Source organism: Phyllobates terribilis, unplaced genomic scaffold (genome assembly GCF_046119375.1).
Source record: "Phyllobates terribilis strain yellow unplaced genomic scaffold, ASM4611937v1 Scaffold_8__6_contigs__length_399053987, whole genome shotgun sequence".
Lineage (NCBI taxonomy): Eukaryota > Metazoa > Chordata > Amphibia > Anura > Dendrobatidae > Phyllobates > Phyllobates terribilis.
In genome coordinates, this window is record NW_027362768.1 from 66,001,677 (window position 1) to 66,023,156 (window position 21,480).

The 21,480-nt window shown below is 42.6% G+C and overlaps 1 protein-coding gene across 3 annotated transcripts in view; it reads left to right on the top strand.

Annotated features, from left to right (window-relative positions):
- Positions 1-21,480, top strand: part of LOC141156717 (E-selectin-like) — a 1,180,370-nt gene that overhangs the window by 764,876 nt on the left and 394,014 nt on the right. For all 3 annotated transcript variants that reach the window (XM_073643013.1, XM_073643011.1, XM_073643012.1), the window contains one exon: positions 7,938-8,123. In XM_073643013.1, the coding sequence (XP_073499114.1) occupies positions 7,938-8,123 (186 nt within the window). The remainder of the gene's footprint in view (positions 1-7,937; positions 8,124-21,480) is intronic.

The window sequence follows — 21,480 nt, forward strand, 5'->3', positions numbered from 1 at the left end:
TTCCTTCCTTCCACCATGCCGAGTGCCTGGAGACAAGCGATCCCACACTTGGACACTCTGAAGAACTGTTCACTTTTCCATTTATAGATTCGGGCCTCTCGCCCAGCCCGCTTCAAGTGGGGCAAAAGGAAATGCCATGTAGCGATGCCCAAATATTTGAGAAGCCATGGACAAATGAAGGCATGGATGATGATGAGACCCAATTGCCAGCAAGTCAGGAGGAGGCCCAGTGTGCGTACGTGGAACACGAGGTGGTGGACGACGAAGTCACTGACCCAACCTGGCAAGGTGACATGATTAGCGAGGACAGCAGCAAAGATGGGGAGTGAGGCATAGCACCACAACAGGCAGAAAGAAGCAGTGGGGTGGTTACAGACACAAGGCAGGTAACTGTTCCACAGAACACCAACAAGAGAGAAGTTAAAAGTTCAACTGTTAAGTCTTCCCGAGTCTGGCTCTTTTTTAAAGACTGTCAAGTTAACCTCTAAAAGATCATTTGCAACATCTGCCATGCCAGCATCAGCAGGAGTAGGAAAACTGAGAGCTTGACCTCCACCAGCATGCCCAGGCACATGACAGCAAAGCACCTGACTAGTAGAGCCGAACACCAGGGCCAGAAACAGCGTCTGCGGGTGACACCACTGCCTGTTCCACTGTTGTGAGTGCAAGTCAATCCCCTGTCCATGGCGCAGGCGAAGATGCCTTCCACCCTGCACCTGTCATTGCACACTTACAACCTCCACCATCAGCAACCATGTCAACTCCCTTGTCCCAGCATAGCGTTCAGTTGTCCCTACCCTAGTCCTTTGGTCGGCGGTCGTGTGACCTGTCACATGACTAAATGATGTCATGGGAGGTCCTTTTACACCACCTCGAGCTGTACAAGAGACCGGACGTACCAGAGAGAAGATCGGGGGCCATCAGAAGGTGAGTATAATGGTTTTTTTTATTTTATTTTTATGCTAAAATCGCTTGGAAAACCGCTTGATAACCCACATACAGAAATGCATGCAAAAATGCTTGACAAACACTTCTACCTGGCAGGAAAACGCATGTAAAATCCGCATGCGTTTTTCCTGCCAGGAAGATGCAGAAAAAATCTGCAGCATTTCTGCGTCGTGGGCACTTAGCCTTAGGCTTGTGGAGATGGAATCTTTCTGCAACATCATGGCGGTGGCCATCCCTCAATACTCAGTCCCCAGCCGCAACTATTTCTCCCGGTGTGTCATCCCCGCCTTACACAAGCACATGTCCCAGAACCTTACCCGTGCCCTCACCAAAGCAGTTACTGGGAAGATCCCCCTAACCACGAACATATGGACAAGTGCTTGTGCCCAGGTACGGTACATCTCAGTGACAGCACACTCGGTTAATATAGTGGAAGCCGGGACCCAGTCGGACCCTGGGACAGAACACGTCTTCCCAGCGTAGAAGATTGCGGGACCTGGGTCAATCAAGGTTGCCCCCACATTCTTCAGCTCCTGCACCTCATCCTCTTCTTCTCCCTCCATACATTTCAGAAATTCACCTCCAGCTACCGCCACCCTCGCCGTGCTTCAGGAAAGTTTGCAGCTTTCAGCTCACTGACTGGTGTGCGATATGACAAAGCATGGGAGCGCAACGTAGCATATTTTGGGAAGGATTTGTGAGCAGCAGAGGACAGTTGTTGAGTACCAGCTTCAACACGCCCGTCAGTATCCAGGTCAGCCTCTGCACATAAGAGCTGATGAGTTGGCATGGATGTCTGACATCTGTGCCAGTCTCCAAAACTTTGAGGACTACACCAAGATGGTGAGCGGCGATGACGTCATAATTAGCGTCACCATCCAGCTTCTCTGTCTACTGAAATGCTCGCTGCTCATACTTAAAGAGGAGGCATTGCCGGCAGAGCAAAGAACTATACAGGGTGCTGCTACACAGCCCAGCCTCATCTCATCTCAAAGCAGATTGGGTGATAATGAGAAGGGGGAGGAGGAACAGGAGCTGTTTTCCTGGGCTACAGCTGGTACTACCCACATAACACTCATACTGTTTGTTCTGTGTGGATGGCCTGAAGAGAGGAAGAATTAGGAGGAGGACCAGGAAGAGGATGAGGATAAGGAGACCATGCAAGATGGTGAGCGGCAATGACGTCATAATTAGCGTCACCATCCAGCTTCTCTGTCTACTGAAATGCTCGCTGCTCATACTTAAAGAGGAGGCATTGCCGGCAGAGCAAAGAACTATACAGGGTGCTGCTACACAGCCCAGCCTCATCTCATCTCAAAGCGGATTGGGTGATAATGAGAAGGGGGAGGAGGAACAGGAGCTGTTTTCCTGGGCTACAGATGGTACTGCCCACATAACACTCATACTGTTTGTTCTGTGTGAATGGCCTGCAGAGAGGGAGAATTAGGAGGAGGAACAGGAAGAGGATGAGGAGAAGGAGACCATGGACAGTCATCCTCTCGGTCAGGACAGGGAAGTCTTGGCTGTTGGAAGTCTGGCACACATGGCTGACTTCATATTCCGCTGTCTTTCCCATGTCCCTCGCGGTTGGCCAACACTAAATACTGGTTGGTCACACCTCTAGGCCTGCGCTACAAGGAGAACTTTCTATCTCTCCTTCCTATGATGGAGAGGTCTAATAAAATGTTGGAGTACCAGAAGGTCCTTGTTGGAGAATTAATAAAAAAATTCCCATCTGAAAATGCTGGTGGCAGAGGTCACAGCTTGTTGGACAACCAAGAAGTACAGGCAAGGGAGACACACATACGATACAGCAGAGGCAGGGGAACACTGTCAAAGGTGTGGGATAGTTTTCTCAGACCCTCCCAGTGACCAGGCCCACATGCGCGGGGTACTCTGACAAGGAGGGAAAGTTTTGGAAGATGCTGAAGGAGTACCTTGCTTACCGTACCAATGTCCTCTGTGATATCTCTGTGCCTTATAACTATTGGGTATCCAAGGTGGACATGTGACATGAACTGTCTCTCTACGCCTTGGTGTTCCTGGCCTGCTCTGCTGCTAGCGTTTTGTCAGATCGGGTTTTTAGTGCCGCCGGGGTTATTATAACTGATAAGCGCATCCGCCTGTCAAATGAAAATGCTGACAGGTTGACTCTTATCAAACTGAACAAGGGCTGGATTGGGCCAGACTTCTCAACACACCCGGATGATAGCAGTGGAACATAAAGTCAAATCCAGTGTCTTTTTTTGGGGAGGGTCTATTCCCATGCACCTCTTCACACAGACATGGATATACGCTTCCTTATTTTTTCTATTTTCTGTTTTCCTCTTCTGTTTTCCACCACCACTTCACCCACATAATTTTTTTAAGGGTGTTTATGATGCCCATAGGAAATATTTTTAGAGGCCTACCTCTAACATTCTGTATGTTATACTGTATGTTCATGTATACCCCCCAGAGGTAAATGTTTTTCAGCCCATGCACTTAGTGCATGGGTATTACCAGTAAAGGAGAGAAACTCCTTAATAATAGTAACAATTTTTTAATGAGGACCTCCTCTACGTCTCTTCAAAGGGGTATTGGAGTGGGTCCTAATTTTTGGCAGCCCTTGTAGTCAATGCATGGGCATTAACACTATAGGAGACCAACTCCTTAATAATGGGAACAAATTTTTTAATGAAGCCCTCCTCTACGTCTCTTCAAAGGGGTACTGGAGTGCATCCAACTTTTTGTCAGCAGTTGCAGCCACTGCATGCGCAATAACAGTATAGGAAACCCACTCCTTAATAATGGGAACATTTTTTTTACTGAGGCCCTCCTCTGTCTCTTCAAAGGGGTATTGTAGTGCGTCCAAATTTTTTGCAGCTCTTGCAGTCACTGCATATGCATAACAGTACAGGAGACACACTCCTTTATAATTGGAACATTTTTTTTTATTGAGGCCCTCCTCTATGTCTCTTCAAAGGGGTATTTGAGTGTGTCCACATTTTTGGCAGCCCTTGAAATCACTGCATATGCAATAACAGTATAGGAGACTCACTCCTTAATAATGGGAACAAAAAAGCATAGCGGCTGATGGCCTTCTAACAATAGTGAGGGATGACTGCTGTCCCTCTAACAATAATAAGGGCTGCCTAATGGCCTTGTAAAAATAGTCTTTGTGACTTTCAGAGTCCCTCCTTCATAAATGAAACAAGATGCGTCTCATCATGTCTCACACACCACATGGCCAGATAAGGTTGTAAAATATTAAAATTACATTTACTGGTGAATGCATTTTTCACTGATGAAAGCAATTCAAAAGTGCAAAAATGCATCTAAAACACTACATGTGAACATAGCCCAAGTTGTGAAGGAGCATTTTTGCTTTTGGTTATTTAATTTGCCTTATATACAAGTCATAACCCTGGAAACAATGTTCCTTAACATTTTTTTCCAGGAAAATCCATTTTGGCCCCATTTTGTATTGTATTTTGTTGTTTTATTGTGAGTCTGTATAAGTGGCCTAATATTCTGACAATATTGTTCATAGCAGTCACCTGGGAGTCAAAGATGCTTCCAGGGGTCTTCTCCATGATGTTCCCATATCATTTGAGCACTGTTTCCATTGATTTAGCCAATTTTTAGACCCCTTCCAGACCTCCGGTGTGGCCGCTGGAAAAATGCTTGAGTTTCCCATTGACTTACATTGGGCTTGTTACGATTTGCTGAACCTGAGCAACGAGCACCCGAGCATTTAGTACTCGCTCATCACTAATCACAGGTAACGCAATGATTGAATGCGATTTGCGCCAGTGACATATATGTAACAGATTGAATATCAATGCCTGTAAGATACTTATACTTTATATGTGACTTGAGGAAGAAAGTAGTATGCTTTTGAATTGTATTTTATTTTTTTAAATACAATAAAACATTTTATATTTATCAATACATCAATCACTTACGAGACGCCCATTCATTCCCCGATGATCATTTTGGAATCTGTCTTCTAAGTCAGATATAGGAGGCAGTCTATGAAGCTCAGTGATTTTCACAATATACTGCAATATTTTGATATTTTAGTGTATAGTGTAAGCGATCTAACAGGTTCAAGTCCATATAGGGGATTAAGAAAATAAGCAAAAGATGAAAAACAGTTTTTAAAAAAGGAAAAATGTTAAAAAATTTGAATAACTGCTCTTTTCCTCAATTAAAAAATAAATAATAATCATGTTTGGTATTAGTGCCTCAGTAAAAGTCCAGTCTAACAAAATATAAAATTAGCTTATTCCATATGCTAAACGTCATTAAGAGAAAACAATAAAATAAATAAAAAAGCTAGAATTGCAGTTTTTCAAAACATTTTCCTAAAAGAAATGCAATAAAATACCATCAAAACATTATATGAATCCCAAATTGGTATAAGTAAAACCATCACCTCACCATCCAAAACACTCACACAGCTCAGTTGACCGAAAAATAAAAACATGAAGGGCCTCAGAAAATAGCAATACAAACCAAAATATAATTTATTTCAACAAACTTCCTTACTTTATTAAAAGAAATTCTACTCAAGTTCTACTCATGTTCAGGGTGGCCTATCACATTCCTTAATCAAAGTCCTTTTATATTTTTATAGCCCATTCATTATTTCTCAAAACATAAGTCTCCACCAAACTCCACTGCACCCAAAAGCACTACAGATACTGACAGGTGATGAGCTCATGCAGCCTTTATCTATCCCTCATCCCCTCAAGATGGCTGGACCATCATTGTAAATAAGCCCCTGTACTTTGTGTCACTCCCACCTCATTGTAGATTGTAAGCTCTTACGAGCAGGGTCGTCATTATTTTTGCTTTAATTATTGTATTATATTTAGCTATGTTACTTTTGACTGTTGTACAGTGCATTGTGAAAGTATTTGGCCCCATTGAACTTTCCTACCTTTTGCCATATTTCTGGCTTCAAACATAAAGATATAAAATTCTAATTTTTGGGGGAAGAATCAACAACAAGTGGGACACAATCGTGAAGTGGAACAAAATTTATTGGATATTTTAAACTTTAAAAAAAAAAAAAAAAACTGAAAAGTGGGGCGTGCAATATTATTCAGCCCCTTTACTTTAAGTGCAGCAAACTCACTCTAGAAGTTCAGTGAGGATCTCTGAATGATCCAATGTTGTCCTAAATGACTGGTAATGATAAATAGAATCCACCTGTGTGTAATCAAGTCTCCGTATAAATGCACCTACTCTGTGATAGTCTTAGGGTTCTGTTTCAAGTGCAAAGAGCATCATGAAGACCAAGGCAAAAAAACAGGCAGGTCCAAGATACTGGTGTGGCGAAGTTTAAAGCCGGGTTTTGGATACAAAAAGATTTCCCAAGTTTTAAACATCTCAAGGAGCACTGTGCAAGCGATCATATTGAAATGGAAGGAGCATCAGACCACTGCAAATCTACCAAGACCCGGCTGTCCCTCTAAACTTTCATCTCGAACAAGGAGAAGACTGATCAGAGATGCAGCCAAAAGGCCCATGATCACTCTGGATGAACTGCAGAGATCTACAGCTGAGGTGGGAGAGTCTGTCCATAGGACAACAATCAGTCGTACACTGCAAAAATCTGGCCTTTATGGAAGAGTGGCCAGAAGAAAGCCATTTCTCAAAGATATCCATAAAAAGTCTTGTTTGAAGTTTGCCATAAGCCACCTGGGAGACACGCCAAACATGTGGAATAAGGTGCTCTGATCAGATGAAGCCAAAATCGAACTTTTTGGCCACAATGCAAAATGATATGTTTGGCATAAAAGCTACACAGCTCATCACTCTCAAAACACCATCCCCATGGTGGGGGCAGCATCATGGTTTGGGCCTGCTTTTCTTCAGCAGGGACAGGGAAGATGGTTAAAATTGATGGGAAGATGGACAGAGCCAAATACTGGACCATTCTGGAAGAAAACCTGTTGGAGTCTGCAAAAGACCTGAGACTGGGACGGAGATTTTTCTTCCAACAAGACAATGATCCCAAACATAAAGTGAAATCTACAATGGAATGGTTCAAAAAAAACCTATCCAGGTGTTAGAATGGCCAAGTCAAAGTCCAGACCTGAATCCAATCGAGAATCTGTGGAAAGTGTTGAAAACTGCTGTTCACAAACGCCCTCCATCCAACCTCAATGAGCTCAAGCTGTTTATCAAGGAAAAATGGCCAAGAATTTCAGCCTCTCGATGTGCAAAACTGATAGAGACATACCCCAAGAGACTTGCAGCTGTAATCGCAGCAAAAGGTGGCGCTACAAAGTATTAACTCAAGGGGGCCGAATAATGTTGCACGCCCCACTTTTCTTTTTCTTTTTTTTTTTTTTAAGTTTAAAATATCCAATGAATTTCATTCCACTTCACGATTGTGTCCCACTTGTTGTTGATTCTTCCCCCCAAAATTAGAATTTTATATCTTTATGTTTGAAGGCTGAAATGTGACAAAAGGTAGAAAAGTTCAAGGGGGCCAAATGCTTTCACAATGCACTCTATGTGAACCTCTGAATTGTAAAGCGCTGCAGAATATGTTGGCGCTATATAAATAAAGATTATTATTATTATTAATTGTACTGACCTGGGAATTCAAACAATCTTGTCATTTTTATCATACAATAAACACCTTAAAAAAACATACCATGGCAGAATTTCATTTTTTTCACCATTTTTTCTCACTTGAATTTTTTTCTCATTTTTCAGTACATTTTATGGTAAAATGGATGGTGTCATTCAAAACGAGCCCACATAAGGCTATGTGAATATAAAAGTAAAAAAGTTATGCATCTTGGTAGAAGGGGAGGAAAAACCGAAAACACAAAAATGAAAAATCTCCTAGTGCATCACAGGTTAAAGGCCAGCATACATGTAGATTGTTTTTATTATTATGATTGTGCTTTAAAATTTTCAGTAAATTTGTTATCTTGCATAATTCAATATATTTTGGTAATTTAAAATCTTAACTTTCTTCACAGCGGTCCAATGTAGGGCCCTACAGAGTCCAGAACATGGTCAAATACATTGTTCTGATACATTCGGAGAGTACAGCTACAAATCCATTTGCAATGTCACTTGTGAAGAAGGATTTGAATTACAAGGAAAATCATCGTTATTGTGCCAGAATACAGGAGAATGGTCTGAATCTACACCCTCTTGCTCTGGTAAATGTCTTGTTATAAAACTGTAAGGCCTCATTCAGACGTCAGTGATGTTTCATGTATTTAAATGTTAAATGTTGAGACTGTCCTCAGTGTTTTTCATACCATTTTCCTCAGTGTCTAGTCAGTGTATCAGTTTTTACCATCAGTGTTTCATCAGTGATTTTCACTTATAGAAAAATAACAAATTACAAAGCTTCCCCTACTCATTGCAATGTGAATCATACAGCACACGGATTTTACACTGATGCCTTCCATGTTCTGGTCGTAATATTTTCCAGACCTATAGACGTGTAAGAGTAAGTTTGATCCATGACTCAGGTCAAAATCGGATATGTCCCCTTACTAATTTTTGCGGACACACGGTCTGCAAAAAATACGGGCATGTGAATAGCACCATAGACTATAATGAATATGTGTTATCTCCATAAAACCCACATATAGAACACATACGTGACTCATGAATCCTGAATGAGGCCTTGCACAGTTTCTTCATGGAACTTCTTTTAAAAAAAAAAAAATCCAAAAACAAAAAGCTTAACTTTCAGCTCTAATATTTAATTTTTACCACAAGGAAAAACCAAGAGTGCATATCCCCACTAAATAAACCCCTCTCCAGCAGGTCAATAAAATGTAACCTTTAATACATTAATTAAAAAGATTCCTACAATTAGGTGAAGGTTAAAATACTTCATATTTGTTATTATTTCATAGTTTATAATGTGCTTAGAAGCAATAGCTTATCTCCTTGAATCTGATTAATGTCCTCATTGCCCAAGCTGAGAGTTTTCGTGGGCGACCCTCGCTTGGCTGGTTTATTGTGGTACCACGTTCTCTCTATTTAATGATAATGGATTTGATAGTGCTTTGGGGGATCATTAGAAATTGTTATATTTTTTTTAAATTCAATCCTGACTTGTCCATGGCTTGTTTAGAAATCTCCTTGGTCTTCATGGTGTTGTTTGGTTAGTGGTGCCTCTAGCTTCATGGTGCTACAGCCTTTGTTGCCTTTCAGAAATGGTGAGTATATACTGACAGACCGTGTGACACTGAGGTTGCACACAGGTGGACTTCCTTTCCCCAAGCATGTGACTTATGAAGGTAACTTCATCGCAAAAGGTGTGAATACATATGCACATGCCAATTTTCAGTTATTTGATCCCATAAATGGACTTTATGCCTATATTTTTCTCACTTCACTTCACCAACTTAGACTATTTAGTGCTGATGCATCACAAATAAATCAAATTACAAAAATATTTAAACACAGGTTATAATGTAACAAAACAGTTAAAAAGCAAAGTGTGGTAAATACATTCGCATGTCACTGTAGGTCATAGAAAGTTGAAGAAAATGATACTTTGATATCTGCCATCTGATGTCTAAATTCAGAGTAATCCACATTTTTCTTAATATGTAAATGCACTGGACATAGATCTCCCTGAAAATCTGCCCTCGGATCTTATTTTAAATAAAAGGGGGCATCACCAATGTGAACCATGAAATGACTGATAGCCTGCACTCTTGATCTACATATCTCACATTTTTAATGCTCCCTTTTATGTAAAATTAGCTCTGGAGGCAGATTCTCAGAGAGATACAGTTATATGAAAAAGTTTGGGCACCCCTATTAATCTTAAGCTTAATGTTTTATAAAAATTGGTGTTTTTGCAACAGCTATTTCAGTTTGATATATGTAACAACTGTTGGACACAGTAATGTTTCTGCCTTGAAATGAGGTTTATTGTACTAACAGAAAATGTGCAATCTGCATTCAAACAAAATTTGACAGGTGCATAAGTATGGGCTCCTCACCAGAAAAGTGACATTAATATTTAGTAGATCCTCCTTTTGCAAAAATAACAGCCTCTAGTCGCTTCCTGTAGCTTTTAATGAGTTCCTGGATCCTGGATGAAGATATTTTTGACCATTCCTCTTTACAAAACAATTCAGGTTCAGTAAAGTTTGATGGTCGCCGAGCATGGACAGCCCTCTTCAAATGATCCCACAGATGTTCAATGATATTCAGGTCTGGTGACTGGGATGGCCATTCCAGAACATTGTAATTGTTCCTCTGCATGAATGCATGAGTAGATTTGGAGCAGTGTTTTGGATCATTGTCTTGCTGAAAGATCCATCTCCTGCGTATATTCAACTTTATCACTGATTCTTGAACATTATTGTCAAGAATCTGCTGATACTGAGTGGAATCCATGCGTCCCTCAACTTTAACAAGATTCCCGGTGCCGGCATTGGCCACACAGCCCCAAAGCATGATGGAACCTCCACCAAATTTTACTGTGGGTAGCAAGTGTTTTTCTTGTAATGCTGTGTTTTTTTGCCGCCATGCATAACGCCTTTTTGTATGACCAAACAACTCAATCTTGGTTTCATCAGTCCACAGGACCTTCTTCCAAAAATAAATTGGCTTCTCCAAATGTGCTTTTGCATACCTCAGCCGACTCTGTTTGTGACGTGCTTGCAGAAACGGCTTCTTTCGCATCACTCTCCCATACAGCTTCTCCTTGTGCAAAGTGCGTTTTATAGTTGACCGATGCACAGTGACACCATCTGCAGCAAGTTGATGCTGCAGCTCTCTGGAGGTGGTCTGAGGATTGTCCTTGACTGATCTCACCATTCTTCTTCTCTGCCTTTCTGATGTTTTTCTTGGCCTGCCACTTCTGGCCTTAACAAGAACTGTCCCTGTGTTCTTCTATTTCCTTACTATGTTCCTCACAGTGGAAACTGACAGGTTAATTCTCTGAGACAGCTTTTTGCATCCTTCCCCTGAACAACTATGTTGAATAATCTTTGTTTTCAGATCATTTGACAGTTGTTTTGAGGAGCCCATGATGCCACTCTTCAGAGGAGATTCAAACAGGAGAACAACTTGCAAGTGGCCACTTTAAGTAGCTTTTCTCATGATTGCATACACCTGGCTATGAAGTTCAAAGCTCAATGAGGTTACAAAACCAAAAAAGTGCTTTAGTAAGTCAGTAAAAAGTAGGTAGGAGTATTTAAAACAAGAAAATGATAAGGGTGCCCATACTTATGCACCTGTCAAATTTCATTTGAATCGAGATTGCACATTTTCTGTTAGTACAATAAACCTCATTTCAAGGCAGAAACATTACTGTGTCCAACAGTTATTACATATATCAAACTGAAATAGCTGTTGCAAAAACACCAATTTTAAGAAAATATTAAGCTTAAGATTAATAGGGGTGCCCAAACTTTTCATATAACTGTATGTCCAGCCTATAGATCTTAACAGCTGATATGCATATTAAGAAAAATGTGTATTTTGCAGGAGTAAGACATCGGATCGCAGATATCAAGGTATCATTTTATACATATTTTTATGACCTATATTTCCATATAGATGGCTTAGGAGGGTTGATCCTACTGACAGACTCCATTTAAGGCCACATTCAGTTTTTGGTCAGTATTTGTAGTTTTTTATCAGTATTTGTAAGCCAAAATCAGAAGTGGAACAATCAGAGGTTCAACAAAAGAGAAAATCAAATGGATTATTTTGATCAGACTATGACAGTCTGTGAAAATCAAACCGCACTCTGATGTAATCCAAGTGCATTCCGATTTTTTCAAGGATCCATTGACTTGCATTGCCGATTTTGATCCAACACTCAGATCAAAATTAGACATGTCTCAGGTTTTTTCCTTCGGACCACTAGATCCGAGGAAAAAGTCGGACATGTGAATTGTCTCATAGACTATGAAAGGTGCGAGTGCTATCCGTGAAAATCACGGATAACACTTGTACGCAAGAAAAGATGTCCGAATGAACAATAATGGAAACATGTGCACCACTTACATATTTTTTAACTCACTCCTGGTTTTAGCTTCCAAATACTGATGTAAAATACTGACCAAATACTGAACGTGTGAACGTGGCCTAAGCGGAATTGATAGTCGATGTCGAGGGATTAAGTGTTCGCTGTTGTCATTGCCTCTCCACATTAAAGTTTGCATCATCGGAATTAGGAATGTATCCTGAAATTTGTGGGCCCTATTGAAAAATATCCAACTGGGCCTTCAACTTTTACAGATCTTTAATTGCATTGGTCTTTTTATATGGGTCAAATTGACCTTTTATGCCCCTATATGCTCCTGTGCCCAGGTGCGACTGCAATCCCTGCACCCAAATATAGTTAAGCCTCTGATCTGAATTGTGTGCTGTCATTTTACTATACAGGGTGGGCTTTATATGGATACACCTAAATTAAATGGGAATGGTTGGTGATATCAACTTCCTGTTTGTGGTACATTAGTATATGGGAGGAGGAAAAATTTCCAGATCTGAAACAACGGATACTGGAAGCCTGTGCTAGCATTTCTTCTGCGGTGTTGCTATCAGTGTGTCAAGAGTGGGAGAAGAGGGTTGCATTGACAATCCAACACAATGGGTTGCACTTTGAACACATTTTATAAATGGTCACAAACTTCTAAAAAACTCATGAAAGAATAAAGTTACGTTAAAACCAAGCACACCATTGTTTTTATTATGAAATTCTCAATAAGTTTGATGTGTCACATGACCCTCTTCCCATTGAAAAAAATAAAGTTGGATCCAAAATGGCCGACTTCAAAATGGCCGCCATGGTCACCACCCATCTGGAAAAATTTTCCCCCTCACATATAGTAGTGTGCCACAAACAGGAAGTTAATATCACCAACCATTCCCATTTAATTCAGGTGTATCCATATAAATGGCCCACCCTGTATATGCTTCAGTGGATCTGAGGTGATCCATGACAGTGTAATCTACAACTCTCTACACTCAAGAACAACAAACAGATAATGTTTTCATGTGCAATACTCAGGAAGTTTTTTTTGCACTATGGCATTGCTTCAATGGTGAAAAATACATTCATCAGTAAATGTAATTTTAACATTTTACTACCTTATCTGGCCATGTGGTGTGTGAGACATGATCAGACACTAGTGATGGGCCAGCACTAAAAGGCTTGCATGCTCTATGCTCGGGTCATGCAAATTGGAATGCTGTGGTGCTCGACCCAAGCAATGAGCCCAATTTAAGTCTATGGGAAACTCGAGCATTTTTCAGGCGGCTTCCCCGGGCGGTCTGCAGAGGCCTAAAAATTGCCCAAATCGATGGGAACAGTGCTCAAATGCCATGGTAACAGCATAGAGAAGACCCCTGGAAGCATTTATGACTCCCAGGTCACTGCTGTGAACAACGTTGTAAGAGGTATTATCCCACTTTTACGGACTCACAATAAAACATACAAAAACGAAACCAAAATGGATTTTCCTGGGAAATATGTTAAGGAACATCCTTTCTAGGGTATTGAATTTTATATAAGTTAAAATAAATAACCAAAACAAAAAATAATCCTCCACACCTTGGGCTATGTTCACACGTAGCGCTTTTGATGCGTTTTTGCACTTTTGCATTGCTTTCAGCCGTGACAAATGCATTCACCGGGAGAAGTCATTTTAACATTTTACAACCTTATCTGGCCATGTGGTGTGTGAGACATGATCAGACACATCCTGTTTCATTTATGAAGGAGGGACTCTGAAAGTCACAAAACCTATTTTTATAGGGCCATCAGGCGGCCTTTACTATTCTTAAAGGGCCAGCTGTCGGTCCTCACTATTGTTAGAGAGCCATCATCCGGCTATGCTTTGTTGTTCCCATTACTACAGAGTGGGTCTCCTATACTGTTATTGCATATGCAGTGAGTGGCAGGGCTGCCCAAAATTTGGATGCACCCCAATACCCCTTTGAAGAGACTTAGAGGAGGGCCTCCTGAAAACAATGTTCTCATTATTAGGAAGTGGGTATCCCATACTGTTTAGCTATGCAGTGAATGCAAGGGCTGCCAAAAATTTGGACCTAATCCTGTGCCCCATGGAAGAGATGTAGAGGAGGGCCTCCTGAAAAAAAATGTTCCCATTATTAGGAAGTGGGTCTACCATTGTGTTTGTCTATGCAGTGAATGCAAGGGTTGACAAAAATGTGGAGGCACTCCAATGCCCCTTGGAAGAGAAATGGAGGTCAGAGGGCCTCCTGAAAACAATGTTCCCATTATTAGGAAGTGGGTCTCCCATTGTGTTTGCCTATACAGTAAATGCAAGGGTTGCCAAAAATTTGGAGGCACTCCAATGCCCCATGGAGGAGATGAAGAGGGCCTCATGAAAAAATGTTCCCATTATTAGGAAGTGGGTCTCCCATAGTGTTGGCCTATGCAGTGAATGCAAGGGCTGAAAAAAAAATTGGGAGGCACTCCAATGCCCCTTGGAAGAAACGTAGAGGGCCTCCTGAAAACAATGTTCCCATTATTAGGAAGTGGGTGTACCATAGTGTTGGCCTATGCAGTGAATGCAAGGGCTGCCAAAAATTGGGAGGCACTCCAATGCAACTTGGAAAAGACGTGGAGGAGGGCCTCAGAAAAAATTGTTCCCATTAGAAAGGAGCGGGTCTCCTGTACTTGTAATGCCCATGCACTAAGTGCATGGGCTGACAAACATTTACCCCTGGGGGGTATACATAAACATGCTGTATAAAAAAAATTTTTACGGGCATCATAAACACCTTTTAAAAAATTATGTGGGTGTTGAAACACAGATCACAGTCACCCTGGTGATAAGGTTGTGGAGGATGAGGATGAGGAGAAGAAGGAGGGCAAGAGCAAATAGCCAAAATCAGGAAGCGTATACCCATGTGTGGGTGTAAAAAGGTGCATGGGGAATACACCTCCCAAAAAAAGACACTGGATTTGAGCTTATGTTACGCTGCTATCATTCGGTGGTGTTGAGAAGTCTGCCCCAATCCAGCCCTTGCTCATTTTTATAAGAGTCAGCCTGTCAGCATTTTCAGTTGACAGGCGGATGAACTTATCAGTTTTAACTCCACCAGCGGCACTAAAAACCCGCTTTGATAAAACGCTAGTGGTAGGGCAGGCCAGGACTTCCAAGGTGTAGAGAGCCAGTTCATTCCACGTGTCCAGCTTGGATACCCAATAATTATAAGGCACAGAGGAATCAAGGAGGACGTTGGTATGGTCAGAAAGTTACTCCCTCAGCATCTTCCCAAACTTTGCAGTCCTTGTGAGAGTACCCCGCACCTCAGGGCCTGTGCGATGGGAGGGGCTGAGAAAATTCTCCCAGAACTTTGACAGTGTTCCCCTGCCTCTGCTGGATTAGAGTTGTGTCTCTCTCGGCTGTACTCCTTGGTTATCCAACGAACTGTGACCTCTGCCGCCAGAATTTTCAGATGGGAATTTTTTTAATACTGTAGTTCGGCAATAAGGGCCTTCTGGTACTGCCCCATTTTTGTAGACCTGTCCGCCTCAGGAATAAGAGATATAAAGTTCTCCTTGTAGCGTGGGTCTAGAAGTGTCACCAACCACTAATGACTGTCACCCAAAATTTTGAGAACACGAGGGTCACGGGAAAAGCAGCGTTACATAAACTCAGCCATGAGTGCCAGACTGCTAACAGGCAAGACTTCCATGTCCTCACCAAGAGGACGACTGACCATGTTCTCCTCCTCCTCCTCTCTCTCCTCAGGCCATCCACGCTGAACAGACGGTATGACAATTCTGCAGGTGGTACCATCTATAGCGCATGAAACTAGCTCCTGTTCTTCCTCCTCTTCCTCATTATCACGCAATCCATGTTGGGATGAGATGGGGCTGGGCGATGTGGAATCACCCTGTATGGTTCCTATCTCCATCTCATCGTGCTCTGCCTGCAATGCATCCTCTTTGATTGTGAGCAGAGAGGGCTTCAGAATACAGAGAAGCGCCGCTAATTATGGCGTCATCGCCGCTCACCATTTTGGAGGATGGTACAGATGTCTGACATCCATGTCAACTCCTGAGATCTCATGTGTGGAGTCTGAACTGAATACCGACGGCCTTGTTGATGCTGATACTCAACAAATGCCCTCTTCTGCTCACAAATCCTTCCAAACATCTGCAGTTTAGATTTCCAACGCGTGGGGACATCACACACCAGTCGGTGAACCGGAAACTGCAAATGCTGCTGAAGCAAGGCAAGAGCGGCGGAAGCTGAAGCTGACTTCCTAAAATGGGCACACTGGCGGCGTACTTTGACAAGCAGATCCGGCAGCTCCGGGTAGGTTTTGAGAAACTGCTGAACCACGAGGTTAAGCACATGGGCAGGCATGGTACATGTGTGAGCTCGCCTCACCTCAGGACCGCCACCAGGTTCCGGCCATTGTCACACATAACCATGCCTGGCTGTAGGTCCAGCGGTGTGAGCCACAGATCTGCCTGCTCTTTCAGAGCTGTCCACAACTCTTCAGCATTGTGCAGTTTGTCACTTAAGCATATTAGCTTCAGCACAGCCTGTTGCCGCTTGTCTGAGGCAGTGCTCCAGTGCTTCCAGCTTGAGACTGATGTGGTCACTTCGGAGATGGAGGCTGAAGAGGATAAGGAGGCTGAGGAGGATGAGGTGAAGGAGCTGTAGACTGTTGGGGCAACCCTGATTGACCCAGGGCCCGGAATCCTCGGCGTCGGGAGGATGTGTTCCGTCCCAAGGTCCGACTGGGTGACGGCTTCCATTATGTTAACCCAGTGTTCCGTCAGCGAGATATACCATCCCTACCCACAAGCACTTGTCCACGTGTCTGTGGTTAGGTGCATTTTCGCTGTAACTGCATTGTTGAGGGCATGGCTAATGTTGTGGGACACGTGCTTGTGTAATGAGGGGACAGTACACCAGGAGAAATAGTGGCAACTGGGGACAAAGTACCGAGGGACAGTCGCCGCCATCAGGTTGCAGAAAGCTTCTGTCCCCATGAGTCTAAATGGCAACATTTCGAGTGCAAGCAATTGCAAAATGTGGGAATTTAGTAGTGTGGCTTGTGGGGTGTTGGCTGCGTATTTGCGCTTATGTTCCAAGGACTGGGGTATGGACAACTGAATGCTGTGCTGGGACAAGCACGTGCTTGCTGATGGTGCTAGTTGAGAGTGTGCAACAACAGGTGCAGGGCAAGAGGCATCTTCACATGCACTATGGACAGGGGATTGTCTTGCACACACAACAGCGGAAGAAGCAGTGGTGTCACCCGCATACACTCTTTCTGGATCCTGGGGTTCGGGATCATGCTGGTGGTGGTCAGACTGGTTGTTTTGCTACTCCTGCTGATGATGGCCTGGCAGGTGTGGAAATGGCCTTTTTGGGGTTATCGCCAGAGTCTTTAAAAAATAACCTGACTCAGGAAGACCTAACAATTGTACTGGCAACTTCCTTCGTGTTGGTGTTATGGGGAACTGTTGCCCGCCTTCTGTCTCCGGCCACCACACTGCTTCTTCCTGCCTGTTGGGGTGCTCTGCCTCCCTTCCCCTGTGTGCTGCAGTCATTGCTCTGCAGGTCCTCCTCACAGGTTGGGTCAGTTACTATATCATCCACCACCTCGTCTTCCACTTCCGTACCCTGGTCCTCTTCTTGACTTTCTGGCAATTTTGTCTCATCATCGTCCACCTCTTGTGACACTTTCCCACCGTCGCTTTTGTATGACCGTAGCTTCTCAAATATTTGGGCATCGCTTATGCAATCTCCTCTTGCCCCCCTTCAAGTGGACCAGGCGAGAGGCCCGAATCTATAAATGGAAAAGTGAACATCTCTTCGGAGTGTCCAAGTGTGGGATCAATTGTCTCTGGGCACTCGGCATGATGGGAGGAAGGAGGATCAGGGTGAGGAATATGCGGTCCAGACTCACGGCTACTGAGATTTCACCGTGTGGAAGACAGGATGGTGGTGTTGGTGGCTAAGTGACTGGAAGCATTATCTTCTATCCAACCAATAAAATGTTCACACTGCTCTTTGTTCAATAGTGGTGTTCTGCGGTCCCCTATGAATTGGGACAGGAACGTCGAGCGAGAAGATGTGAGTGCTTGTTGTGGCACAATTTCAGCTTGCCCACGGCCTCGGCCTCGGCCTCTGCATGCACCATCACCATCACGTCCAGTTCCCTGTCCCTTGCTACGTGACTTGTCCATTTTAAATGGAGGACAATATCTTCCACGCTCACTACAAATGGCTGAATTTGGAGCGAACTTTCAATGTCAATTTCTCTTTGGAGTATGCGGATTTTCCACATAGACTTACATTAGAAGCGGAAAATCTGCAGCAAAAAGCACACATGCGTTTTTAGTGCTTTCCCGAGGCAGAAACACATTACACGTGTAATCCGCACCTAAGTATATCAATAAAGTTTTTTCAAAGAAAAACTAAAAAATGATATTGTTGGCCCCCTTAAAAATAGTTTGGGTGAAATGGTGGATGAGGATGAGGAAAAAGCCAATATGCTAAATGATTTTTTTTCAACCGTATTTACACAAGAAAATCGCATGACAGAAAACATTATTAATGATAACAAAAATTCTCCATAAAATGTCACTTGCTTAACCCAGCAGGAAGTACGGCGGTGTCTAAAAGTCACTAAAGTTGACAAATCCCCAGGCCCGGATGGGATACACCCGCGAGTACTGCAGGAATTAAGTAACGTCATAGATAGACCATTATTTTTAATCTTTAAAGATTCCATAATTACAGGGTCTGTACCACAGGACTGGCATATAGCAAATGTGGTGCCAATATTCAAAAAGGGGACAAAAACTGAACTTGGAAATTATAGGCCAGTAAGCTTAACCTCTACTGTGGGTAAAATCCTGGAGGGTTTCCTAAGAGATACTATACTAGAATATTTGAAGAAGAATAACCTCATGACCCAATATCAGCATGGGTTTACGAGGGACCGTTCCTGTCAAACTAATCTGATCAGTTTTTATGAGGAGGCAAGTTCCGGACTGGACCAAGGAAATGCAGTGGATGTTGTGTATATGGACTTTTCAAAACCTTTTGATACGGTTCCACACAAAAGGTTGATGCATAAAATGAGAACAATGGGGATAGGGGCAAACGAAAAGCTCACTTTTAGTGGCCAGTGTCAGGCAGCTGCTGCAAAGGCAAATAAAATAATGGGATGCATTAAAAGAGGCATAGATGCTCATGAGGAGAACATAATTTTACCTCTATAAAAGTCACTAGTGCAACCACACTTAGAATACTGTGCACAGTTCTAGTCTCCGGTGTATAAGAAAGACATAGCTGAACTAGAGAGGGCGCAGAGAAGAGCGACCAAGGTTATTAGAGGACTGGGGGGTCTGCAATACCAAGACAGGTTATTACACTTAGGGTTATTTACTGTGGAAAAAACGAAGGCTTAGGGGTGATCTTATTACTATGTACAAGTATATGAGGGGACAGTACAAAGACCTGTCTGCTGATCATTTTACTCTGAGGCCAGAGACGGGGACAAGGGGGCATCTTCTACGTCTGGAGGAAAGAAGGTTTAATCATAATCACAGACACGGATTCTTTACTGTAAGAGCAGTGAGACTATGGAACTCTCTGCTGCATGATGTTGTAATGAGTGATTCACTATTAAAATTTAAGAAGGGCATGTGTGGCACCCCTGCGGGTTCTGTCGCCACAGAGGTACTGCATCTCTCCCAGAGGTGTGGTATCTCACTCTCAGGTAAGGATGGAGTACTGCCCGGGACCCTAACACCTGCATCCAACACACCACTCCAGGCCAGCAGGGGGGTGTAAGATGTCTCTGGTTCTGCTGAGCCCCTTCCCTTGGCTGGAGTGGAGGGGAACCAAGTGAGGGGGAACCATGTAGTGGGTGTTGGTGGAGGACGTAGATCAGGGGAGCACTTCAGATACTGTTGTGGTGAAGTTTAAAGCTGGATTTGGATACAAAAAGATTTCCCAAGTTTTAAACATCTCAAGGAGCACTGTGCAAGCAATCATATTGAAATGGAAGGAGTATCAGACCATTGCAAGTCTACCAAGACCCAGCCGTCCCTCTAAACTTTCATCTCGAACAAGGAGAAGACTGATCAGAGATGCAGCCAAAAGGCCAATGATCACTCTGGATGAACTGCAGAGATCTACAACTGAGGTGGGAGAGTCTGTCCATAGGACAACAATCAGTCGTACACTGCACAAATCTGGCCTTTATGGAAGAGTGGCCAGAAGAAAGCCATTTCTCAAAGATATCCATAAAAAATCTTGTTTGAAGTTTGCCATAAGCCACCTGGGAGACACACCAAACATGTGGAATAAGGTGCTCTGATCAGATGAAAGCAAAATCAAACTTTTTGGCCACAATGCAAAACGATATGTTTGGCGTAAAAGCAACACAGTTCATCACTCTCAAAACATCATCCCCACTGTAAAACATGTTGGTGGCAGCATCATGGTTTGGGCCTGCTTTTCTTCAGCAGGGACAGGGAAGATGGTTAAAATTGATGGGAAGATGGACGGAGCCAAATACTGGACCATTCTGGAAGAAAACCTGTTGGAGTCTGCAAAAGACCTGAGACTGGGACGGAGATTTATCTTCCAGCAAGACAATGATCCCACACATAAAGCAAAATCTACAATGGAATAGTTCAAAAATAAATGTATCCAGGTGTTAGAATGGCCAAGTCAAAGTCCAGACCTGAATCCAATCGAGAATCTGTGGAAAGAGTTGAAAACTCCTGTTCACAAACGCCCTCCATCTAACCTCAATGAGCTCAAGCTGTTTTGCAAGGAAGAATGGCCAAGAATTTCAGCCTCTCGATGTGCAAAACTGATAGAGACATACCCCAAGAGACTTGCAGCTGTAATCGCAGCAAAAGGTGGCGCTACAAAGTATTAACTCAAGGGGGCCGAATAATATTGCACTCCCCACTTTTCATTTTTTTTTTTAAAGTTTAAAATAGCCAATGAATTTAATTCAACTTCACGATTGTGTTCCACTTTTGTTGATTCTTCCCCAAAAAATTAGAATTTTATATCTTTATGTTTGAAGGCTGAAATGTGGCAAAAGGTAGAAAAGTTCAAGGGGGCCAAATACTTTCACAATGCACTGTATGTGAACCTCTGAATTGTAAAGCGCTGCAGAATATGTTGGCGCTATATAAATAAAGATTATTATTATTATTAATTGTACTGACCTGGGAATTCAAACAATCTTGTCATTTTTATCATACAATAAACACCTTAAAAAAACATACAATGGCAGAATTTCATTTTTTTCACCATTTTTTCTCACTTGAATTTTTTTTTCTAATATTTCAGTAAATTTTATGGTAAAATGGATGGTGTCATTCAAAATGAGCCCACATAAGACTATATCAATAGAAAAATAAAAAAGTTATGCATCTTGGTAGAAGGGGAGGAAAAACCGAAAACACAAAAATGAAAATATCCTAGTGCATCAGAGGTTAAAGGCCAGCATACATGTAGATTGTTTTTATTATTATGATTGTGCTTTAAAATTTTC